The 26,004-nt window shown below is 41.6% G+C and overlaps 3 protein-coding genes across 27 annotated transcripts in view; 2 read left to right on the forward strand and 1 right to left on the reverse strand.

The window, feature by feature from the left end:
* Window positions 1-229: 229 nt before the first annotated feature.
* actn3a (actinin alpha 3a) lies at window positions 230-16,268 on the forward strand. The gene is made up of 21 exons (XM_042091573.1): window positions 230-575; window positions 7,377-7,491; window positions 7,828-7,947; window positions 8,422-8,508; window positions 8,661-8,748; window positions 9,112-9,190; window positions 10,392-10,473; window positions 10,676-10,761; window positions 10,847-10,939; window positions 11,047-11,277; window positions 11,676-11,823; window positions 12,148-12,298; window positions 12,673-12,781; window positions 12,995-13,135; window positions 13,340-13,522; window positions 13,786-13,920; window positions 14,121-14,300; window positions 14,555-14,701; window positions 14,813-14,878; window positions 15,003-15,161; window positions 15,689-16,268. Exons 1-21 carry the CDS (start codon window positions 441-443, stop codon window positions 15,845-15,847), a joined length of 2,694 nt encoding a protein of 897 aa, XP_041947507.1. The 5' UTR covers window positions 230-440; the 3' UTR covers window positions 15,848-16,268.
* A 284-nt stretch (window positions 16,269-16,552) lies between these two features.
* On the forward strand, window positions 16,553-21,917 carry LOC121710012 (protein FAM161A-like). Its single transcript, XM_042093821.1, has 6 exons — window positions 16,553-16,800; window positions 17,763-17,836; window positions 18,540-19,370; window positions 19,695-19,844; window positions 21,270-21,369; window positions 21,717-21,917. Exons 1-6 carry the CDS (start codon window positions 16,636-16,638, stop codon window positions 21,819-21,821), a joined length of 1,425 nt encoding a protein of 474 aa, XP_041949755.1. The 5' UTR covers window positions 16,553-16,635; the 3' UTR covers window positions 21,822-21,917.
* A 617-nt stretch (window positions 21,918-22,534) lies between these two features.
* dlg2 (discs, large homolog 2 (Drosophila)) overlaps window positions 22,535-26,004 on the reverse strand; it is a 180,592-nt gene continuing 177,122 nt past the window's right edge. For all 25 annotated transcript variants that reach the window (XM_042092775.1, XM_042092779.1, XM_042092773.1 and 22 more), the window contains one exon: window positions 22,535-25,862. In XM_042092775.1, the coding sequence (XP_041948709.1) occupies window positions 25,756-25,862 (107 nt within the window). In that variant the 3' untranslated portion in view covers window positions 22,535-25,755. The remainder of the gene's footprint in view (window positions 25,863-26,004) is intronic.

Consider the following 26,004-nt stretch of genomic DNA (forward strand, 5'->3'; position numbering starts at 1 on the left):
ACAGCCCGTTTTCCATCAAAAACCGTAATTTAAACATTTAAAAGCAATCCACTAGTAGGTTTTTTATAACCCCACACAGCTCAGTGGTGCGTTTTACTTTCAGGCAAGTCGTTCAGCAGTTGAGAAAAATTGAGCGTTGCGGTCATGGCCAACTGAGATACGCCTATTGCCTTATTAGTGAGTCACCTGTGACCACACGATGAGTCGGCCATACATATTGAGGTGCTGTCACGTGTATTCTTCTGACCAGGGGTAGAAGCTCTGGCAAGCAGTTCGTCGGGCGGTGGGAGCAGCAACTTCAAGGAAGATTTCGGAGTTGGTGTCTTTGAAAACCCACACGGGCTTCACAGTTTGCGACGTAGGGCTTTTATGTTGAATTGGAGGCACAAAGCCTTTTGATAAGGTTGTCGGAGGGATAGTACCATCCCAGAGGAGCCAACATGATGGAAATGGAAACGCAAGTGTCTTACCACCACGAAACTTACATGAGTTCGACGGAGGCATATATGACCCAAGAAGATGATTGGGACAGAGATGTATTGCTCGACCCTGCGTGGGAAAAGCAGCAACGTAAGGTAAAGCGGTTTCCTTCACCTCACAAATAAATTACCCTTATAATATAATGCTGCAAAGTCGGACCAGCGATTTATGTTTAACGAAATGACAGAGCCCTGCGATACCGATTTTCCTCCGAACTTCAAATTCTGGCGCGCGTAATTGCGTTTGGCGATGGAAGCGCTTCCGGAATTTCTTTTCTGTGCAAAGCGCGCAAAACACGAACGTTGCATTTACGTTCATAAATCCGAATAGACGTGTTTCTTTTTTTATGATGGCCTGCAACCGCACATGTCTTGTTGCATCCTAGGTTATATCGCATGCTGTATTAAATTGTACACATTTTAAAATAATGTAAGGAAAGCCGTCACGTATTCTGGGACGTAACAGGACAAGTTGTTTAACTCTAATGCATTTTATGCGTACAATAGGCTAGTTACCAAGGGTAGCTCAGTATGTCTGCATCTCTTGACGTGTCCCGCAGATATTGAAATGGCCAAATATTCCGACCGGATTTATTAGGATGGATTAAAACGCTCCAGATGTATAACTTCACGTTGTCAGGTGATTGTGGGTGGGATTGTGTAAATTGAAGTTTACACTCTTATTGAAGATGGCCTTGGGACTGAAACACCTGCAATGCAGTAAGGCAAGCAAATCCTGAGTGATGGCAACAGGTGGGGTGCCAAGGAAGAGGCAAGGAAGGAAGCGGCAGTGTAGGTAGATTATCTAAAAATACTGAGTTGAAACATTCACTCCACCCTGCCCTTATGACCTAATTATCCTCTTTACAATAATTGCCGTGAGGTCTGTGCAAATGTTTGCCTAGACATTTAGGCCAAAGTCGATTGAGAGTGTTGACCATGAAATTACTACAAATATATATCTGATTTCCAGAAATTAAATGAAAATGCCTTTTTGATTCTCATGGGTGTTTAAGTCTTTTGACAAAAAGTGATCGCCACTTGTATCACAAAGACCTAGTTAAAATATGCTCCTAAACCTGTGCACTGCAGGCATACCATGTGCAATAGTAACATGAATCTAATGTGTTGTGATTATATATATATATATATATATATATATATATATATATATATATATATATATATATTAAAAAAAAAAAAAACCTGCACGAGCTGCTTTCCTTGTTTTGTTGAAGCCTGTAACAGTTAATGCTTAAGTAGAGTCGCCCACATTTTGTTGTAGCCTATTAGTCAAACTCCTAAATGCATGCCTAGTTATGAAAAGTATAAATATATGGGCAATATTTGGTTACTACAAGGGCAACATGATTAAACATATAAGTAAATAAATTAATGATGCTAGTCTTTGAACATGGAAATGTCCAAAGGAATGAGATACCAACTCATGAGGTACCTTTTTCGCAGAGCTGGGAAAAGGCCTGCATTATGTAACAGAGTACAGTGTTTCACTGGAAATTGCTTGTGGTCAGAAATAGATGGTGGGTCATTTTACCTAAGAACTAACCAGTTGCAAGATCTACAAGAAACATTTGATGCAAGCAATACAAATGCTCTGAAATGCAGGAAACATGCCATGCCCAGATATTCTGAATATAATTGGTCCTTCCCTTAAGATACACGATTATTTACTTTGCTTGCTTTCATAATATGTTTTTGTTACAGACAGAGAACAACAGTTGATTTAATTCAGTTGTATTAACTGGTATGATCTGAGTCATTGGTCTTGACAACTTTGCTTTATGATTGGGTGGTTTAGAAGACAGCTGGTATGCTTAACATTTAGAGTGTGTTAAGCTACAGATCCACATTTGATCCAGTTATATTATACAACACTAAGACTAATGCCAACGTGGTTCAGATCCTTGCATTGTGGAAACCGTTTCCTCATGGTTTTTATTATTTTCTGTGAGGATGACCACTTTCAGTGGTTGTGTTTTCACACCCGGTTATTTTATGGACCTGTGTTTTTGAGACATTTATGGCTGGGGCAGACTGTGCGGCATGATGACCTGGTTCTTTGCCAGTGGTGAGCACACTCTCATTGCAGTTGATTGAAAGTCTGCCTGCTGCTGTTTAGATGGGATTTGGCTTTTAACCAGTGTCCATCGCAAACATGGACCAAGAATTTTGTACCCACAGAATAGTTAAGATATCTTTTGAGATTTTTACAGCAGTGCAGTTTTTTTTTTATGAACAGCTCTGCAAGCAATGTGGATTCATCATCCCATGCATTAAGTAAAAAGCAATAATTTCTCTTCAAATTATCTTGTTAGAGGGGCTCTGTGTTGTTGCAGCAGTGGTTTGGCCTTGATTTAATTGATTAATACAGTTAATGAGCTGTAATAGTTGTGTAATGTCTGTCATTTCTAACTGTATCCACCTTTTACAGTGCTAAGGCAGCCAAGTATGTGGGAAGCACTGACTCCAACTGAATGCACTCCAGGCATAGCCGAGTCCTCTATCCAATTACGCCCGTGCATCAGTTACAGATTATTTTCATAAGGGCCTACACAGGAAAATGAAATCACATTGCCATGCTACAAATGTGAGCGAGAAGTCAGTCAGTGTTATCATGGAATAGTTGAATAATATATTGATACTGATATTCATTGGAGTGGTATGGGGTTTTACTTTAAGAGTCAGTTCTGCCTGTTTCTCTGGTTAAGAAAGCAGTAAAAAGCTGGGAAAAATTTGGAAAAAATTTGACTTTTCTCTGGGGATATAGTACAGTTCTATACAGTATGTTACCATGTTAATATACTGGTATGTTAAGAGAACTTTTGTAATACCCCTAATGTGTTAAGTAGTAGTGAAGTGATTAACAGTATTGTCAAATATATAAAACATTGTCTCTGTGGTGTATATTAGATTTGTATTATGTATATTGTATTATATTTTATTATATGTGGAATAACTTGCACAAGGCGGGAGCAAGGGTACTGAGGATGGGCCTTGGACACTCCCGTGGGGGTCTGAGCCATGGCAAAGTGAGAGGGCTTGGGGGTAGGGTGGGGTGGGAGAGATGAGAAAGTCATGAGTATGATCAAATGGCAGTTACTATTCCAGAAGCAGTGTCCTTCTAGGGCAGCTTCTATATACTACCCAATGTAAGGATGAGGAGTTGCTTGGGTGGGGTATGGGTTCCAAGACGGGTCACGCAGGTATTACTGATCAGCTTTTAGGGGGGAAAGGCATATAATGCTCATAGTTGTTATGGTATTAAAGTGCCATGGAATGCTGGTATAAACCTAGCAAACTACCTAAAATCATTCACAATCCTGATTGAACTGAAGAAAGCTTGCTAACATGCTAATGGGCCTCTGCGATTTTGTTGGCAGTCTTACTGTAAAGGTTTTTCTTTCATTTCCGAGGTGTGTTCCGTCTTTGACTACACACCTACAGCGCATAGCCTTGACAGCTAGTGGGAAAGGCTGGTGTGGTTATCTGAACTTTCACATGTCCATATACCATCAAAATGAATCTGAAGATCATACCAATAGTAGTTGCATTTGTAAACATACCTCAGAAAGTGGCAAATTATCACATAGTGCTTAATTTACCCTTCAGCAGTTATACTCACAATAAAAATATGGTGGTTGGTGTTGAGCTTATCAACCGGCAAATAAGAATGAGAACCCAAAAAGTGTACAGTCTTTTAACCCTATTTATTTCATGAATGTGCACAAGGTAAAACTGAAAGCCGCACCTGTATACACATTAAAACGTCATACATTATTTCAGAAGTACTCAATAAAAGTAATCGTGATCAGGAATTGTGTTGATGTCCAATCCTCTTCCTGTGTGGTGCCAAGTTCCTGTTGTTGTTCATATGAGGTTTGCCAAAGTGCCTGCCCCTGGGCTTCAGGAGCGACTCCACTCGAGAAGCCCCTTCCCTGTGACCTGAAACTGGACCCCTAGCCTTAAAATAAGGCAGTTGCAGGTGCTGTAAATTCTCACAAGCTGTTTAACACATTTTGTCCTTCAAACTCATCAATCACTGACGGAGGCGGCTCCTATTAATGAGGCCAGGAGCACGAGTTCCGCTCAAGCAACGCTTCTCTCAAGTTTCAAACAAATTCAAGGCACTTGTACACATTTTCAAAAGTTCAGTCAAACTTGACGTGGGTAGGAAGGACGTTCCCTTCTCATGCAGTGGTAGCCTGATCTGAAAACAAGATCTCGTATTTAATCTGTGGTCTGTATGGTGATAGGTGTTCATACATCGCCATTCTGTTGTCCTCTAGTCTTCATTTTCTGCACTGTATTTCCAAGAAAGTATGTTGAGCTTTTTTAGGCGAACAACTTTGTAAAGCTGCCATGTGTTTATGATGTGTAAGTGATCATGGGTATGATGAGCTGTAGTCCTCCCAGAAGTTAGGATCCATTACATGAAGGGTCATACTGTCCATCTGGACACGTCGCAAATTTGGCAACATTTTTTCAAATTAATCATCAGCATATATATTGCATATATATTGCATATATATTGATGTTCTCTTTAGTCAGGTGACTTCTATTGTTACCTGGTAAAGTTTAAAAGGACCACTAACATTCAGACAGTTGGGTCAAGGACCATTATTCTGTTTTTCTTGCTATGCAAAGTGTAGGGGATGGGCCTGTCAGTGGCAGCCTATGAAAGTCTGATAGATGCATATTTGTAGGGATCCAACATGCTTAACCGATAATAACTTAATTGGTTATGACTTCCATGAGCAGCTGGTGTTTTAGATTACTTTTACTTTACTTTGTTACCATGCCAACATAGTTGGTTGATAGGTGCCTCAATGCAGCTTTTACAAAAAAGAAAGACTTGCACATAAGTAGATAAAATTGTATTAAATATCCATTTAGACATACAAGTACATTCAGACATGCATACTATAATATAATTGTAAAATATTGGTACTTCTATCATTCTGTGATTTACAATTACCTGGGTAAAAAGTTGCTTAAAATGTTAGTTTTTTACCAAACAAAACAGATTAAAACATTTTGATATTTTTTTGGAAATATTAAGAAATATTTTTTCTGAATAATTCAGTTCAACTAGTATGCGTGTAGGAATGAAGTTAAACAAAACAAATCGCTAAATATATATATATATATATATATATATATATATATATATATATATATATATATATACCTAGCTGCTGCACTCAGACTTAGAGGTTAACATCATTTAAATGTATTGCCTGAATTCATAACACAAACATACACAGAACCAATTCAAATGTATGCTCACACCTTAACACACAAATCTTCCAACAGCCCAGGCAATACCTGAGCGTTGGGTGCCAGCCTCATGTTCTCATCCAATAACAACAATGACCAGTGCTGAGGAGGCTGGGCTCCAGTAATGCCAGGCTGCGTGCCTGTGGAGGAGTGCTAATCCAGGCAGATCCCTGGCAGTGTGACCCCCCCCCCCCCCCCCCCCCCCCCCATCCCCTCTGGACCACACGCTGGCCAGAGCATCCCTGAGCTCCCAGGCCAACTACACACAGCATGCTAACCCTCGGATCGCTCCAACCTCGCTCCTTGTCAACTATAAACACCAACCTCCAACCTGATGATGACAAGGCAGAGGATTAGGTTTTGTCCTTTATGCACTTGTACTGATGAGTTCAGTTTGAGTTTTTGCCATGTCCATGACTACAGCCACAATGCATTTATTTTTACACTGTCATATAGAATATGGGGCAACACAAATTGCTTTTTATTTATTGGCTATATATTACTATTTAATTGCTGCTATCTGTGCAGAGTACAATATAGATCAACTTGCATTGCTAAAGAAGAAGATTACTTTTTTCAGTGGGTGCAAAGGCAATACCTGTGTTAACATTGGGCATATAGTGGACATTTCAGTGTTAAAGATACAACAGAAACTAGTTGCAGTGAACTTCATGAACTGTGAACGTGAACGGGAGCCGATGTTCCTAATACCCTGATTCTCCTAGCATTTTGCCATCCCTTCTGAGTTGCGAGTCGCTGTGCAAGGAATGCCATGCTCTCAGCTGTCTGCTGGTGTCCCATGGCTACCCGATATAGCCTCCAGTACTCCCTGCCTAATGTCTCCGCTTCAACCCAACCCCCCACGTGGTCTAAATTTGGGCATCTGTGGCAGTAGGAGGTGATTTGAGGGGTGGACACCTGCTGCCGAAGAGGCTCCTCTTCCAGGCCCTTACATCAAATTACATGGGCCCTGGGCATTCTTCAACGTTGGCGCTTCGCCTCTCTACGGCGCTCACTCTCGACCGCACTCAGTGTGCGCTATCCATACAATCAAGTGACATTTCCTGTACTGGCCCTTAACCTCACTGACGTATATACTCCAAGACAGGACCCCAAGCTTTACCACTGAGCTATAGAGAGACAGGCAGGGCCCTTGCAACACAATCACAGCTACTCTTAACAGCAGCCATGTCCCACAGCTATCTGAGGGCTGTCACTAAGAAGGTTGCATCTTTAGCAGAGGGCTAACAAAAACATGTATTTTTTTTGTTTTCATGTATGCCAATGCTGTCTGAAAATGGGTTAATGTAACATTCTGCAAGGGACTGAGTAACATGAAGCTAGGAATGGAAATGATTGGAGTTACTAACAGTCACACCATTAGATAAAAGTGTGTGACTGAATGAATATTAGTGCTGGTCATTATTTACATCTGGAGGCCTACTGGCGATTAGAAATGGGTCACTGGCATGCATACTTTAAGCAGCCTCAGTGAGACAGGAATCAACTGCGTCTAAATCAGATACCTAACAAATCATCCCGTTTTGTGACCTGGCTTCATAACCAACTGAACCATTCCCTATCTTTTTGTCTCCAAAGACTTTCACCGCCTGGTGCAACTCGCATCTGCGCAAAGCAGGCACACAGATCGAGACGATCGAGGAGGACTTCAGAAATGGGCTGAAACTTATGCTTCTGCTGGAGGTGATCTCAGGTGAGAGAGGGAGCGGGGAATCCTAGGACTGTAATGGCACATAATGAAAGATGTCTTCTCTAAAGTTTTAGTTTTGCCAAGTTCTCAGCAGTCCTCTGGGGAATCTGTCACTCAGTCTACAATCACACACACACACACTCAGAGATATATCATGTTCTCTCATGTGATGACTACATTCCAATAGAGTGATTGAGAGCAGCAAGTATATTGTGCTAGCTTTTTACAATGGCCTTGTTAAATGACATCAAAACGTTGTGTGTGATTACTAGGCCTATGATAACTTTGCAAACTGCCAGTTTCAAGGTCATGCGTCTGTGTGTGTGTGTACTTTGACAGGCGAACGGCTCCCCAAGCCCGACAAAGGCAAAATGCGCTTCCATAAGATCGCCAATGTGAATAAGGCCCTGGACTACATCTGCAGCAAGGGTGTCAAGCTGGTGTCCATCGGTGCTGAGGGTGAGACTTTAAAACCAATGCCTACCAACATTCAGTAGACAGAGGTCAAACCAGGGTCAAGTCCAAACCTCCCCATATTCTTTACACATACGTTAGTGAGCTAAGCATGCATACTAACAAACTTGAGTACACACTTAGACTTTCCCTGCAATGTACACTGTTTTAGAGGAAGACTAATAATATTGTCGATAGATAACATCTCAGTTCAGTTGCATCTAGCAACATGAGCTTGAGTTTCACACACATGATGCACCGGTGAGATAAGCATGCTTACTTAAAAACATGTACACTTATACTACTTCTTCTGTACTGTACACTGCTTTGTGGGAAGACTCTAAAATATCATTATAGAAAACAACATTCCAGTTTCTTTGCACATTCTGTCCTCAAGATGTTTCTTGAGGAAACGTTTCCTTATAATGTCTGTCTTGTGGCATTTTGTTTGGTTTTTGCTCCATGGCTGTGTGTCTTCAGAGATTGTTGATGGAAATGTGAAGATGACCCTGGGTATGATCTGGACCATCATTTTGCGTTTCGCTATCCAGGACATCTCTGTTGAAGGTAAAATACTATAGAAGTTTTGGACATTTCTCAGTGTTGGTGACACAAACGTCCAGTTGAATAGTTGTGTAGTAGTGTGATGTCCAGTTATGTGCCTAGTTTATAGGTAACAGCTAGTATGTATTGTCTCATATTTCTTTTTTTTTGTCCAGAGACATCTGCTAAAGAGGGTCTGCTGCTTTGGTGCCAGAGAAAGACTGCCCCCTACAGGAATGTCAATGTGCAGAACTTCCACATCAGGTGAGACGGCCTGCCATCGCTCAGCCAGTGAAAAGGGTTCACCTTTCTGCAGAACTGCTCCCACACATGTTTTCCACCCTTCAGTTATCATTTTCTCCTCAGTCCACTGTTAAAATGTGCATCTTCATTCACAACACTGTTACACCTGCATCTTCAATCACTCTGTCCAGCTTTAAAAGAAACAAACAAAAAAAAAGCCTATCTGAGACGTTCGGTCTCCATTGCTCTCATTAAACCAGTCATCACAGTTCCTTGACCCTTCCTTGCTCATCCTCCTATCTTTTCTCCTCTCCCTTCCTCCTGCGTCCCTCCACACTCTCCCATCCCCCTCCTGCCCTGTGCCTTGTCTGGTCTGTGTCTCAGCTGGAAGGATGGCCTGGCTCTGTGTGCCCTCATCCACAGACACAGACCTGACCTCATTGACTACTCCAAACTGCGCAAGGTGCTCTCCTCTGCTCTTGCACCTTTGTCTCCTTTTGGCTTCATATATGTGCCCTTTACGTTTCATTTCATCTCCAGCTTGAGCTCTGCCATATGGTTCCTCTCTGATGTGGTTGTGTTTACAGTTTGTTGTTGCTACTGACAACATTACTAAAGCATGATGTGAGGGAAACCTTGCTGCGAGCAGATACTGTTCTGTTTTACACTTGTTTTGTCTTTGGTCAAAATGATGTAAACTATAACAGTATCTGACACAGGTCTGATCTATACTGAAGACTGCTGATATGGTACTATGTCTGTGGTATGTGGTCTGTGTATGTATGGTGTGAGAGGGGCTTTTAGTTGCTCTCAGCTGACTGTATTTTCCAGACCTTGAGTTGCATTGTTTTTTAGATCAAGACAGTGCTGTGACTTAAACATCAAGTAATTGAGCTATTGAAGATGCTCGTACTCCAGTAAAGCTTGGCTTACCTAGGCAGCAATTACTGATAAGCTAAGGTGAAATAATTCATCCATGGCTTTATATTTCATACACAGCACAGCTGTACTTATGTAGTTACTTACATTCAGTACACAAAACAATTAGACAAATCTCAATCTTTTAATTGGGCTACACAGTTATGGCCATATTAGACATTTGTCAGCTGACTTGAGTATGTTATAGTTGCAGTAGAATGAGCCAGCAGAGGGAGCACTCACTCTGGCCAGTCAACCCAACTCCAACCACACTGGACCAGTCTGGCCAGTTCAGAGAAGGATGCTATTAGACTCTGATGTAACAGTCTGGAAAATATGGCAACAGATAAAAAATAATCTCACTTGAAGCACTTGCATGATGTTTGATGTTTAAAGTGCAATGTTGATATTTAACTGAGTTGATTTAGTTTTTTTATTAAACAAATTCCAATTTGATACTATCATCAGTTTGCTTTGAACTTGAAGTGGGCATATCTGGAGAAATGATGCAAAGTATGAACATAGTTTTTGTACAGACCTACTGTGATGACTAATCCATTTTCCATGATGTCCATGCGTTGATATGTTAGTACATAATTCACAACCTTGTGAAGATGGTCTTTCTCCCCTTAAATCTGCTTTCTTAGCCTGACACTATATTAAAAGCTGAAAGCTGGAATGTGCCTGATTGTCTGTTGGTTTCAGACTTTGATCAGACATTATGCCTGCTTATATTTTGTTTGTAGGATGATCCTATTGGCAACCTCAACACTGCCTTTGAGGTAGCCGAGAAATTCCTGGATATTCCCAAGATGCTTGATGCTGAAGGTACTGGATATCAGTAGAAATATATTAATCTTAGAATGAAACAATAGATCAAAGTTCTCACAATAATATAGAGGGGGATTCAGTTTCCACTCACAATGACAAAATAAACACACACTCTCAAACACATCAGTTGTGTTAACACTGCTGACAATGTCTGTTAATGAATGGAAAGCACTTGTAATAGTAATTTTCTTGCTTTCAGATATTGTGAACACACCTAAGCCTGATGAGAAAGCAATCATGACCTATGTTTCATGCTTCTACCATGCCTTTGCTGGAGCTGAGCAGGTGAGAGAACTCTTCAAACTCGAAAAGGTCTCATTTATGGTAAGAGTGGCCTTTCACTAACATCTTGTCTGCGGTTCTGTCACAGGCTGAGACGGCAGCCAACAGGATTTGCAAAGTTTTGGCCGTGAACCAGGAGAACGAGAAGTTGATGGAAGAGTATGAGAAACTGGCTAGTGAGGTGAGCCCCCCCAGCCCTTTACATTGAAAATGGCCGCTTAGGGTTTAACCAAGGAGGACTGCTTGCTGACTGTGCTCTTGACTGGTGTGGTTCTGGTTGTCCTCTAGCTGCTGGAGTGGATCCGCAGGACCATCCCCTGGCTGGAGAACCGTGTGGCAGAGCAGACCATGCACGCCATGCAGACCAAGCTGGAGGACTTCCGCGACTACCGCCGCGTGCACAAGCCCCCCAAGGTGCAGGAGAAGTGCCAGCTGGAGATCAACTTCAACACGCTGCAGACCAAGCTGCGCCTGAGCAACCGCCCCGCCTTCATGCCCTCCGAGGGCAAGATGGTGTCGGTAAGAGCCCACCCCATCATCATCTCCCCAGGGGACCGCTTTTCCGTCTCACTAAGATCATGTGAAATGTAATCAGTATGTCGTGCAACACAATTCCGTTGGCAGTCTGGTGTGTCTCAGGAGTGGGGCATGTTGTACATAAAACTGACACTTTTCATTTCACACCTCTCATAATAAAGAATAATTAAACGTTAATGTAAAAACACACTCACATGCCAACATCATTGATGTAGTCCAAAAGAGAAACACAGTGCTTGAGAAACACAACAATGTAATGTTTGAGGTGATGGATACACTGATGTAATGTTTAAGGTGATGGATACACTGATGTAATGTTTAAGGTGATGGATACACTGATGTGTGGTGTATTTACCTGAATGGCCGTGTCTGTCCTGTAGGATATTGCCAACGCCTGGAAGGGTTTGGAGCAGGTGGAGAAGGGCTATGAGGAGTGGCTGCTGACTGAGATCCGCCGTCTGGAGAGAGTTGATCACCTGGCTGAGAAGTTCAAGCAGAAATGCTCCCTCCATGAGACATGGACTTCAGGTGTGCAGCACCTCACTCACATTGTTTTATCACATGCTGATCAAGCAAAGGTCTATTTGACTAGCACCAGTTACACTATGTGCTTTGACACATTGTCCCATTGTCAGTAATGTTAACTGGTATATTCTGATACCCTTGTATTCCAATAGCAAACTTCACCCTAACTTCCATTTGATGATCTCGCCTTTATATGACGTACATCATTGTGGCATTGTTTCGCTTTCAACAAATGAGAGCTGAAAGACTGAAGAGTGCACTATACTCTTCAGATAAAAAAAAAAATGGTATGCTGTATGTTGAAGTAGCTCTTTTTGTTTCCCACAGGAAAGGAGGAGTTGCTGGCTATGAAGGACTATGAGTCTGCCTCTCTGATGGAGGTCCGCGCTCTGATGAGGAAGCACGAGGCCTTTGAGAGCGACCTAGCTGCCCACCAGGACCGGGTGGAGCAGATCGCTGCCATTGCCCAGGAGCTGAAGTAAGACAAATACACACATCAGAGAGGCAAAGGGATACTGATTTCTCATTCTTTTGAAACGTTTTAAAGGTACACTCTGCAAGATTTTCCAATCCAATTTGCCAATTTGATGGTAAACGAACTTTGTATTAGTTCACCTAGCATAGCTATACAGCATAGATGTAGTGAGTCGCTACTGAGAAAACCAGCCATGTAACTTCAAGAATGGTGCCTGTTGTTAATCCTTCACCTCCACAACAAAAGCATTTTCATTGTGCAGCAGAGTAAAATATAAATATATCGCGACTCTAGAGGGAGCTCTACAGTCGCCAAAAATACCTAAACCTGCATAGTGTACCTTTAACTCCCATTGTTTTTTCCCCTACCTTTACAAGTGAGCTGGACTTCTTTGATTCTGTCACCATCAATGCTCGCTGTCAAGCCATTTGTGACCAGTGGGATAACCTGGGCACCCTGACTCAGAAGAGAAGAGACTCTCTGGAGGTAGCGTACACAATTACACAAACACCTCATTGTTGTATCTGATATTTAACCTTTAGAAGTAGTGTAAGTAAAGACTAAATATTTGTAATTGAATTCAATGTTTAACCTTAAGAAGTAATGTAATTAAAGACTGTTGTAGAGAAAGTCTGATGTTCCCTTGTGGTGATTGTGTAGTGCTTTTTGTGTTTATTGTGCTTGTCTTGTTTTTCCTAGCGTGTAGAGAAATTGTGGGAGACCATTGACCAGTTGTACCTGGAGTTTGCTAAGAGGGCAGCACCCTTCAACAACTGGATGGACGGAGCTATGGAGGATCTGCAGGACATGTTTATTGTGCACAGCATTGAGGAGATTCAGGTGAGGGGGAGCAGGTGGGAGACATGAGAGGGTTCAACAGTCTGCAGGTCACTGACACACATGTCCACCTGTGGTTCTACTCTGTTCCTTTTCACTCACTTTCTAATTTCTACTTTCCTTTACTTGCCATATATGTAATACTGGCCATTTGAGATATTGTTTTTAGGACCACTTTCATACCACTGTCTTCTCTCTCCTGTTCAGAGTTTGATCACAGCCCACGATCAGTTCAAGGCTACCCTGCCCGAGGCAGACAAGGAGCGCATGGCCACCCTGGGAATCCAAAATGAGGTCGTGAAGATTGCCCAGACCTACGGGATCAAGCTGTTGGCTGAGAACCCCTACACCAGCCTCTCCCTCCAGGACATCAACAACAAATGGGAGGCTGTAAGTGAAAGGATACAAGTATTTCAGACCTCCTTACTTCCTGAATCTGGTCATAACATGACCTCTACTTACTTCCTGGTTCTGGTCATACATGTAAATGCTGATACATTCTTCCAAATTATATTAAAAGTATATTTACGTGAACAAATCAGCCCTATATTCTACAGATGTGTTGTTTTAGGGAAGTGCTCTTGTAAGATAGATTGAGGAATAAATGTGATGACCTACTCCATTGCGTCTCCGCCCCTCTGTGTGTCCTCCAGGTGAAACAGCTGGTGCCAATGAGAGATCAGATGCTGCAGGAGGAGGTTGCCAGGCAGCAGTCTAACGAGAGACTCAGGCGCCAGTTCGCTGCCCAGGCTAACATAATTGGACCCTGGATTCAGACCAAGATGGAGGCATGTTTCAAATAGCAATGCTATGCTTTGTCAGTAATCACAAAGATAAATATTCAACTCAATAAAAGCATTTTTATCAGCTATTCACAGTTACACATTCAGGCAGCACTAGTTTAATGTTACTATTTGTTGAATTAATGTTATAATAAATTATACTATTGGAGAACTATTAACTAGCCCTTCTCTCTGCACCTGTACAGGAAATCAGCCATGTCTCCATTGACATTGCTGGCTCTCTGGAGGAACAGATGAGCAATCTCAAGCAGTACGAACAGAACATAGTCAACTACAAATCTAACATTGACAAGCTGGAGGGCGACCACCAGCTCAGCCAGGAAGGACTCATCTTTGACAACAAACACACCAACTACACCATGGAGGTACCACTTATTCAGCAGTTCATTGTTGTCCATCTTTGGCCCTATTTTCTAGGACAGTTTTACAAGGACAAGCCAAATAATATGTTCTTATTTTCTTCTAGTCTAGCCATTGCCTTGTGCTTTCTTTAGAGGGTTTAGCCTCGGGCTCTGTAAATCACTGTGACAATATAACTTAAAATTGCTCTGACGTAATGATGCCGAGTGGTTGTGCATGCGTTTCTCCCCCTCACCGGTCCACACTTGCTCTCCCACAGCACATCCGCGTGGGCTGGGAGCAGCTGCTCACCACCATCGCCCGCACCATCAACGAGGTGGAGAACCAGATCCTGACCCGCGACGCCAAGGGCATCAGCCAGGAGCAGCTCAACGAGTTCAGGGCCTCTTTCAACCACTTCGACAGGGTAAGACAGGAGACACTAATAAACCACAGAGAAACGCTTTGCTCCTGTAGTGGAACCGCTTGAGTGGGGTTAATGTACTGAGCGGCCTCTCTTTCTCTCATTATATTGTAGAAGAGGAACGGCATGATGGACCCAGACGACTTCCGTGCCTGCCTCATCTCAATGGGCTACGATCTGGTATGGGTTTTCTAATATATGTTTTAATATATGTATAATTTACGATATAATATAATATGGTTATCAATGTGTATTTTTAAATTGTGCATTTACTAAGCTTGAGTTTCTCTCGTCCCATTCCCAGGGTGAGGTTGAGTTTGCCCGCATCATGACCCTGGTGGACTCCAACAACACAAGTGTAGTCACGTTCCAGGCCTTCATTGACTTCATGACTAGAGAGACAGCGGAGACCGACACAGCTGAACAGGTCATGGCCTCGTTCAGGATCCTGGCATCTGATAAGGTGAGCCCATCTGCATATAAGTACACTTAGCATCATAACATACCTGTAGATGTACATTTAAAATACAAAGTAGTAGAATCCATTTCCAGGCGACTGTTTGGAATAATTCCCACTTGGCTAAAATATTTTCACTTGGCTTGACGGTGAAACCACTGGGTTAGTATACAGGCTATGATATGTTAGTATACAGGCTATGAGTGATAAATGGGGCAAATTTTTGAGCACATTTTTGAGCAATGTTACCATGCAATCACATGACTGGTCCGCATAGTGTTGTTATTAGAACCTTGCAGCAAGTTGCTAACTGATTAAAGATTTCAGTAAACAAACAAACAAAACAAAACATGTAAACAAAAAGGTCACCATATGTCACTGGGTAAGTGCCTGACCATGGCACACAGCTCATATTGCCCCATGTATCATCAGCCTTAGTCTTGAGCCTGGCTCAGTGTTAGTGTGATGAAACTGGACTGGCTCCAAGCGCTCAGTCGTGACTCTCTCTGACTCTGTTCTGGGGCCTGTTGCAGACCTACATCATGGTGGATGAGCTCAGACGGGAGCTGCCCCCAGAGCAGGCCGAGTACTGCATCAGCCGCATGACCAAGTACATCGGCAGCGATGCCCCAGCAGGCGCCCTGGACTACATCTCCTTCTCCAGCGCCCTGTATGGAGAGAGCGACTTGTAAAGAGACTCCGCTCTGTGTCAACGAACCCTCCCTTATTATATCCCAATGCACAAATCAACTTCAGAAAAAAAGATGCACTACCACATAACCTTCTAGGAACATTTACTACAAATTGGAGATTCTATACTATCTCTTGAGTAAAAAGACTCAATTTATCACTTCTTTGAATTAAAAGTTCAGTAATGATTCAAGACATATTCATTAGGAAGCACTTGTGTTAAAACAATTTATTGTGGTGGTGAAGTGCTTTTTTTTTCTCTCTGCTCTGCAAGCTATCACTTCACTTCTGTATGTAGTGGTGGAATGCTTGTCTCATGTACTGTATCAAGAAGACTATGAAGTTTAGATTTTTAAACAGTCCTCTCCATCTCACATATGTGGCTTTATTCAGGAGAAAAAATAAAATCACTTCTACCATGTTCTCACGTCTCGAGTCTTTTTTCCTCGTTGTGTTCAATAACGTCATTCCAACCCTTTATTTTTGAGTGTGTTCCACGAGGGGGCGATATTGTTTTGTTTTATACAGCTCTGGTTCTATTCTGTAAGAATGGTGGCATAGCTCTGTTTCAAACGTGTAATGGGCTATCCTACTGCAAGCACAGTTGATTAGCCTACATTAGTTCAACCGAATTTTGGGTGAAGTATATTGTGACCATACACTGTATAATTGTGACACAACAGGAGAGAGTCCTGAAATGGAACACATTTTTCTTTTGTAGGCCTAGGCTACTTGTTTACTGCCTATCGGTCTCAGACATTATGCAAAGCTAGGAATTAATATAAGAGAAATGTGGTTGCCCCACCGTAATGCTAGCATAAGGCATAACTGTTTACATTCTCCCGTAAAATACGACAATGACAAAAATGTAGTTTGTCGTGAAATGCCGCCACCTGGGCCACACGACGTGTATTACATGACCCTGAAAACGCCTTGTTATGTGGATATTCGACAGGTAAGATCTTAAGTAGCCTAGCCTAGAAGCTCCGATTAAATTAATTAATTTAGATTTAGGCTAAGCAAGGTAAATCAAGTGTTTAACTGGTGAGTCTTGAGATCATGGATAAAACGTAGCTCATGTTTGATTATTTTCAAAATGTCGTTAATGATTTTTTTTGGCTTTTGCTATCCAACCATGTTTTTGAATAACCTTCCATTTGTACATTAACAACAAAATGACATGTTAGCTTGGTTTCCTTATGCACTAAACGAATCATAGCCTATCACCTGTTTAAAGTCTGTTTAGGCCTAATTTAGTTTTAAACCTTCATAAAGCTGATTGTGTGTCAAAGTTGATTGTATGCATAAAAATGGCATAGAATGAATTAATAAGACATTTAATTCATTGGCATTCATCGACATCAGAGAAAGCATCACAAGTCAAACACAAATTCTGATGGTGTTGACATCTGACAACATTGACACAATACCACTTTTCTTATTATATCACATGTGTTTCTCACAGAAGCCTGTAATGTTATTAAATTAAGCTTTTATTCCAGAAAATCTTACACAAATGTTGAATTGTACTCATGTTTGTGCCATGCAAGGCGTTAATAAATAGGCTTAGATACAAAATCAAAAGTATATCTAAAACCTACCAGGGATAGAATGGCGTCATGAGTGAGGATGATGTGAGAAAGAACAAGGAGTCTGCTGTGTTTTAGCTGCCCACAATTATTCCTGATTTTCCGTTCATTAAAAAAAAGTCTGACCAGTTAGCCTACGTATCACCCCCCACCCCCTTTTTTTTTGGTGAAACAACATGAAATTATACCTTATTGTTTAATCTGCCATGTTTTGTCTCAGATCTCAAGAATCAGTTTTCTGTGTTATGGTCTCTGAAGTCAGAATGTAAGAAGTAGCCTATAGTTATTAGAGCAATTTATGTAATTGAGCTAATGGGATCTCTTCCAGCCAAAGTACAACCCTTTGGCATACATAACCATAGACCCTTTTGACAACTATGAAGCACTGCAGGACACCAAGAGGTAAGCTTGCTTGTCTCATTTGTATTGCATTATTAATAGCTAATATTACATATATTTAATATTAAGAACTTTGGAGTTTGACTGTTCATCACTATAGGTCTTGCATAATTTGGATCAGTACTATGGGTCACTGTTTTGGTGAAGGGTAAAACAAATAAAACGTCAAATGCCACCCATAGGTATAATAGCCTAAGGGCTTGTAGTGCACCATCACATGCACTCGACTGTGCTGTCAGAGACATGGTGTCAAACACTACTCCAGCAGCTTTTCTAATCTTCTGCGCCTCATGAAGTTTCTTCTCTCTGATTGGTCTGTGTATATATAACCTTCTTTCCACAGGGTCCAAGCTTCTTTCTTTCAAACAGCATGTTTCCTTGTGCCTTTTCTTTGCATTGACCTGTCTCGGATACATTTTATTCTATTGATTGTGCACAGCCCCAGAAAGAGTCACACATTATTTTCAATGTACAGCTGATATGGTGACAAATAAAGTTCATTCATTAATTCATTCATTCATATAGCATTTGCTTTGAAAGCCCAAACTAAAAATATTGACATTCCATTATCCACTTGGTCCGTTATTCACCGGGGCTTCTGCCTCTTTTGGTATGCTGTTTAGGCTTGTGCCCATTACTCTGTTAAGGATGTGGTGCCCACTTTGGTATATAGATGTTTATGATTTTTTTTTAACTTATTCCACAGCAAAGAAACCACAAGAGGGTTCCAGGAGAAAGGGCCCGGGAGAATCATGGTCCTTAGTGAGGAGAAGTGGTGGAATGATGAGAAAGACAAAGACAATGAGGCGGACACAGTGTCCACCAGTGGAGATATGGAGACCGGTACGCTGGCCTGGATGTGGGAAGGCTTCAGCGTAGATGACTACAACCCAAAGCCACGACCTATGACTGTCATCCCGAAGGCCGTGGAGAGCAAACCTCGAGTGACCGTGCCGGAGCCGTTCCAGATGACCCTGAGGGAGGCGGAAAAGCGGCGGAAGTCCAGGCGGGCCTGGGAGGAGGTGAGGGTGGAGCCGCAGAAACCGCCGCAGTTCAAGGCCAACCCCATTCCCAGGAGCGCGCGCGTCTGCCTCTACGACAAGATGGTCCAGGGGTGCGAGAGACAGCGGCAGATTGTTCACGAGAAGCGGATGGCATTTCTCAAGGCCATGCAGTGCTCCTTCAGCGTCGGGGATGCAAAGTCCACCAAGCGAGCCCCAGCGGTGAGCACAGAGAAGCCCACTTTCAGACCTGCCATCAACCCCACTGTGCCGGACTTCACCAAGCTGCACCACACGTTTGAGGACCGACTGAAGCATGTCAGACAGAAAAGGCCGCCCACTGTGCCTCAGCCTTTTAGCTTCCAGGCCAGTGCACTTGGTGACCACCAGCAGACCACCAACAGCATGGTCAAGGAGCCATTAAAGACCACAAAGTGGCAAGATGACACTAAGAGATCAGTAGACCAGTGCACTAAGGCAAGGGCAAGATCACCAAGGCATACGAAGGCTGCTCTGTTGCGAGAGGGGGCTGTGAGGTGAGAGTATGTCTGCACATGCTATGGGGTGCCGTTATCTGTAAAGGATATCATATATATATCCTTTATATAGCATTGCTTAGGGTTCAAAGAGAACATCTATGTTTGTTTCTTTAGACCTACTTATAGATTTGATTCACATATATGGACAAGCTTGATATATTTGATTAAGAGAGACAGAGGGCAGAGAAATGTGTGAGCTGCACAGGTTCATTTTTTCCGTGATGTTTTAAACATCCTTTTTTAGAATATTATTAACAGAAAAAAAATAACTGTTTGTGAGCATTAGTTGTAGTGAATGTAATTAGGGGCAAATCTCAATAGGAAGAAACTAACATCTGAAGCAGCTAAACAAATGGAGTATGAGAACCAGAAGTCAGACACAAGGACCAGGCTGCAAAAAGAAGTAGGACTGTGGATTACTGCTCAGAAGTGCTACACTTCTGCAAATGAAAAGAGGAAGCAGTATTACAGGTTTGATGAACTACGACTGTTGTTCTCCCTAAGATCATTCAAGATCAATTGCTCAGAGCAAGTCAACAGACATTTGCACTCAGAGATGGCGAAATGCACTTTCCATACTCAAGTAGAAGTAGATACTTGTGTAAAAAGTACCGATTCAACTTATTCACTCAAGTAAATAGTAATGGTAACTAAGTACAGACTCGGCAATGTACCGAAGTAGGCATATAAAAGTAAAAATTATTGCAGCCTTTTTGGAAGAATATTTTAGTTTTTGGATTTTTGCCCCTTTTAGTTTACACCTCTTGGGTTCAGAGGTGTAAAAGTCCGGCTTCAGAAAGTAAAGGTCCTGCCACATATTTACTCCAACCATTCAGTATCAGCTGATTCTAATTAGCACAACTCCCCGGCCATAGCCTGGAAAATCCAGAGCCTGTTAATCTAGAAAGATTAAGGGTCTGGCCACGAATAACGAAAATGGCCTAACTCGAGGGGCGGCACCAAGCATGCATTTGAAAATCTCACTGCACGCTATTGGATAACACTACGACCAATGTTTACTGACTGATTCCGGACTTCGACACAATTGGATAACACTACGACCAATGTTTACTGACTAATTCGTTGCAGCGATGTCGTCATCTGTTTAGCTTGCCTCTGGTCCGCCCATATTTCAGATACACCGATGTGATTGGTTCCTCTCGAAGGGCTAAAAGTAACGTGCATCATTATTCATTGCCAGAGTGTTTCGCCGGGACAATTCAAATTGTGCTCTCGTGAGAACTCCCAGGATTTCCAGGGTACCTCAGCCAGCTAATGAGTGAAATCACGTGTGTTACGTGCACAGGTAGAACCAATACATGGTAGGACTTACTTTCTGAAGGTGGACTTTTACACCTCTGCCTGGGTTATAACAATGGCTTTATGTTCAAACAACTTCATTAGGATAAGAACAGTCACTTTTTGGTTCACATTTTATTTGTACAGTATGGTCCTCTATTTACAGATATTTAGATAATACACAAATTGTCAAATCTATCAAAACTGTGCTTTAACAATTTATGGTTAAGGTTAGGGATTGAGTTTGATTAAGGTGATGTCCAGTTGCTGGTTAAAGCACAGTTTTGATAGATTTGACAATTTGTGTATTATCAGAAAGTTCAGTTATTGGAACCTAGAGCCAGTGTTATCCTGGCAGGGATAACACTGGCTAGTGGTAACAACTATTTTAAAGACTGAATTTCCACAAAATCTGTAAAGTCTCTGCAGTAGGTGGACTATCTATTCTATATGAAGTGTTACCACTTTTTTTCAGCCCCTGCCAGAATAACACTGGCTCTGAATCTTACTTTCTGAGAATTAAATAAAGGTATACTACTACTACTACCTACATCCAGTAAAATATTGAGACATGTTCTGCCCGTGCCTTTGTGCCAGGAGAGAGCTGCAGGCGCGGAGTGCAGAGTACAGGGCAGAGCTGGCTGAGATGAAAGAGCGCGTCAACCGCAGACCTCTGATGCTGCAGAGCCTCTACGACGTCAGTACTCCTCTGCTGTCTGCTTTCCCACTGTAGAACACTACTCAGTGAACACTCCGCAGGGCAGGAGCAAGCCTCTTTTAACTGGCCCACCTCACTAAGGCCCTGCAGCATAGGACTTTCCTGGCTTGAGTTTAGCAGAATATATAGAAGATAAGATGTACAGTAGAACATATAGGATAACCAATTCACTCTATAGTCTGTATTGGCTTGGCTTTACGTACCATTGTTCTTACCAAGTGAAGTCTCTCATCAGTATTTCCCAGGTCATCAGTACTGCGGGTCATTTAGTCATAAAGTCACCTGTGTCCGTGTGCATCCTCCTCTTTGGTGTGTCTCTCTTGTAGCCAGCCATGCAAGACCACAACTCCTGTTTGATTCTGGAACACAAGGTGCTAGATGACTTCCTGCGTTGGAATCAAGCGCAGACCAGAGCCATCAGCTTCAAATAGAGAGTTAAAGGCACATACTGACAACCTGGAGGAAGAAATTTTGACTTTGTACAACTGACTACAATGATAAACACTTTGATAAACACTACAATGATATACACTTTGTGGAAATTCTGTTTTTCAATACAATGTGTAATATGCAAAAGGAATGTATACGTTTCGTGTAAATATTGTGGTAATATGTTAAGGGCATGATAATACTACATGTATTAGTATTTTCACAGAAAACATACATTAGCAGCTTGGGTCCTTGTATGTCATTTGCATCGCTTGTTAACGCCAATCAAATTGACTGCAGACAACATTCAATGTTGTGCTTCAGTGACCATAAACCAGTACAACATTTAAACCTACATGACATTGACCACATTGGGGTGTTAATTGTAAGATTTTTACGCACCCCAACAATTTCAGAACTTGAGTCTACAAGTCTTGTCTCAACATTGTCCTCTTTTGAACTGGTTTCATTAAAGACAGCAGTTAGAACTTGCTGACATGGGTTCTAAAAAGTGACTCCTATCTTTATGAAAATAACATGGCTACTGTAAGACTGTCAAATATTAAATGGAACACACATTTCTGTTGCCTTCAGCAAATGCATAAAATGGCTGTTCCCAATTCCAATCAAAATGCAAAAATTACACAAGTGGGACATGGTAATGAGGAATGAAAAGAACTTAGATGAACGACACTGCACATAATCAAACATAAAAGGGGAATAAAAGAGACCATTTTCATTTAAAAGTCTCACCAAACCTTTAATTTACATTGTTTTTCAAGACGGATGCTGAATAGAGCTTCCTCATGTATACCTAAAGCAATGTATTTAAAGTGATTCTTCAAAGCAATTGGGAGTATATACTTTAACATGATGCAAAGGACACATTTCATTTTCTTTTTTCTTCATTTTTTTAGAAAATAAAAAAGCAAACAAAGACAGAAATAAAACAATTATTCTGTTACAGATAAGTGTTGGTAACTATATAGTCCCATTTGTGTTAAGTGTGCTTATGGCATTTCTATACCAATCAAATCAATGGAAATAATACTCGTATACTCAATGAAAGGGCTAATTCAATTTGGGCAAATGTTGTGTACACTAAACCTCATACTTCAAGTGAAATTACAGCTGTGATAACTGCAGTGTCAAAATCCAAATAGTTCAGGACATCTTCAGATGAGTAGCTGACTCCATAAAGTGCTGACATGACCTCTTTAAGACTTTGGGAGCACTGACCAACAGAAATTAGACGAGCTACCACACTGTAGTAAGACATCATTTAAGTAGATGTGATTCATAGACAGTATTTGTAGAAAAACAAAAATGTGTCAATGGAGTGCCAACCGATATTTCACTGTACGTACAACACAGCACACCATCGATGAAGATTCAACAAACAAAACTTGAGATGAACCTCTTGAATACAATAGCATTTTTTGGACTGTGAAGAATTGAAGTTGCAGACCTTAAAACAATGTTCTATGAAGAGCAAAGTTCAACCTCCTGCCATAGTATACCATCTAGCAAACCAACAGAGAAGAGGGCTGACTATTTTTAAATGTTAAAATTGAAGGAAAAATAACACACCTTTTAAAAGGCTGTTCTGATAGCTGCAGTGTAAGCATAAATCATAAAGTTTGAAATTTGAGTGGTGTGAACACCCTATCTGGCAAAGCCCTATCTGGCAACCCTGAGAAAAATAAAAACCATTCATTAATTTCCAGCTGCTGCTACAGTGCTGAAAGGATTCAGTTCTCGCTTACAGAGCACTAGATGCTGAGCACCACTCCACTGTTCAGCACTAAACATATGTGCATATGGGCACCCTTCCTACCACATCATTAACGCTTCAACTGGCTGCTTACTAGAACACAGGCCACTGCATTCAACAGAGGAATAACAACCATTTTATATCTACCCAGATGACAGGTATATGAAAAGACTATAAGGGGATAAAATGACATATAATTCCTCCTCTGCCTAAAATATATACTGTACACTTTGATAACTGATGTGAAGGATTGATATGCTACAAATAATAGTAATAATTTAGAGAAGTTTTCTTTGTGGAAGAAAAGTGCCATGGCATAATTCTTTTGTCTGTAGAAGTGGATTATTAGATGGCTACCAGATTTTCCTATTGCCAGGAAAACAAAACAGTTGAAAAGTATCCCTCTGTTTCAAACACTTCAACCCCCCCCCCACACCTTGGCTCCCTCATACAGTACCATTTAGAAGTCATCCATCTGAATAATCACCAGGTTACAACGATGTCACACACTCACAGAGAGTACCGACATGTTGGGTACCCCTCCCCTTTTTAAGGCAAGTGGTGACCAATACGTCAAAAGTCCCTTGCCATAGGATGATGCCAGGCTTTAGAAGCCACGCTAGTATTGCAAAAAACAGAGATAAGTCCTCCACATATTCTAGTCAATTGCTTTTGGCATCTGTGGTTTGGTATCCACTACCAATGGCAGCCAAGCATGGCAAGGGCTATAATAGGAAAACACAAGCAAATTCATGTACATTTTCAACTATATACATAAAGCATTAAATAAATACATGTGCGCACTGCCATGTGTGTGCACAGAAAAATATTTGCCACAAACAAACAAAAAAAAACGATCAGTCTGACTGCGCAAGTCACTCAAGGATTTTCTGTACACTAACTGGAACGGCTAGACACACAGGGCACCCTAATGTGGAGCCCCTAACGGTTGTCTGTCTCTTCAGTGCGTGCTAAGTGAGGTAAACAGGACTTCATGTAAACACTTTCAGTATGCTTCAGGGAAGCTGGGGTGTGTTGGTAGCGCCTCCCCCTGCCTGTCCCCCCCCCCCCCCCCTCTCTCTGCGGACCCTTCAGTATGGGGACACACAGCACATGGGCCAGTCCTCCCTGCCTCCAACAAAGCTCTTACAGGCGAGGAGGGCAGGAGACTTGCTCTGTACAGCTCTGGATTTCGGCGGAAACGTGTTGGTCACCACAGTGCGGCGTTACACAGCAACTTCCCCCCCTGGTCCACAGTGGACGAGGGACCACTAAGTATTTATGTAGCATCACAGAGCATCCCCATCAATTACTACATCTACACAATAACACCACTACATCGTACAAGTAAAATACATTTTAAGTTTCTTTTTAAACAAAGTTATATATCTTCATTATAAATATTTTTCCTGTGCTGTTGTGCCCTCTATCAATACAAAATATAAATATAGTGTCATATTTACTATTTCTAGCTGTTTCCCTTTGTATACTTTTAAAGCATCTTTTTAAAACACAATTTGTCAAATGTACAATTTCAAACTAGAAATCTCCCAAGGAACATCTTCAAAATAAAATCTGACAATGTAATGAATTAAATTAAATAAAAAAAATAGTGACTTGTGACAGGAGGAAGGGTTCAAACATAAATTGTCCATGGGCCATGTGAGTGCATAGATGCGAAATTCATCAGAAATGTGTCAACCACTAATGCGACATGGAAACTCTTCAGGCTTCTTGAGGTTTGGTAGCTGGAGAGGAAGGGTGAGAACAGACTGGGTCTATTCTCGCCCACGTGTTGGTGAGATTATCCGGATCATTCCATCTCTGCTCTCTGTCCCTCTTGCTTGAGATCATTCCTGCTGTTTGAATGAACCTATTCCAACTGCTGACTGCGTTGAACTTGCCTTGCTCAAATAAAAATGCTAATGAATAAGTATACAAACAGTCTGTTTTCGAGGCCATGTTTCTAACACTTTGTGGTGTACATTCAGGAACATTCATATTGAAAGTGAAAAACAAAAAACAAAGAAACAACGTAACAAAAAAAGTTATTATTATTCACTATCATTAACAATTACCAATCGCCGCAATAATTTATCATATATTACAAATTATTTCTACTTTTTTTGCAGTCCATAATCCCTGCCATGGTTCTCTGTTCCTTAAAGTTTTTCTTTTGAGGGAATCCAGATATAAGGTCCAGACTGCTCCTCGATCACCATTTTGCACTGGGTATAAATGTCCTCTAAGGTCTCTCCTTGAACAAGAGCTGCAAAAGAAAAGCAGAGGAGGGGAGGAGATGATTGAGAGAAGCAGGCCGCGACACTCTTACTTTATATCCACAGTCCTTCTGCTTTTCATACAGCTTGCTTATTAAGAAAGCTACCCGTCTCCAATGGTCTGTAACTAAG

This window comes from Alosa sapidissima, chromosome 5 (assembly GCF_018492685.1).
Source record: "Alosa sapidissima isolate fAloSap1 chromosome 5, fAloSap1.pri, whole genome shotgun sequence".
NCBI lineage: Eukaryota > Metazoa > Chordata > Actinopteri > Clupeiformes > Clupeidae > Alosa > Alosa sapidissima.

Excerpts from the sequence above, each read along its gene's own strand:
- LOC121710012 (XM_042093821.1), top strand. The coding sequence starts at position 16,636 with ATGTGGTTGCCCCACCGTAATGCTAGCATAAGGCATAACTGTTTACAT. Across the intron at positions 16,801-17,762 it reads GTTATGTGGATATTCGACAG|CCAAAGTACAACCCTTTGGC; the intron begins GTAAGATCTTAA and ends GATCTCTTCCAG. Across the intron at positions 21,370-21,716 it reads TGCTGCAGAGCCTCTACGAC|CCAGCCATGCAAGACCACAA; the intron begins GTCAGTACTCCT and ends TCTCTCTTGTAG.
- actn3a (XM_042091573.1), top strand. The coding sequence starts at position 441 with ATGATGGAAATGGAAACGCAAGTGTCTTACCACCACGAAACTTACATG. Across the intron at positions 13,136-13,339 it reads ACAGCATTGAGGAGATTCAG|AGTTTGATCACAGCCCACGA; the intron begins GTGAGGGGGAGC and ends TCTCCTGTTCAG. Across the intron at positions 13,523-13,785 it reads TCAACAACAAATGGGAGGCT|GTGAAACAGCTGGTGCCAAT; the intron begins GTAAGTGAAAGG and ends TGTGTCCTCCAG.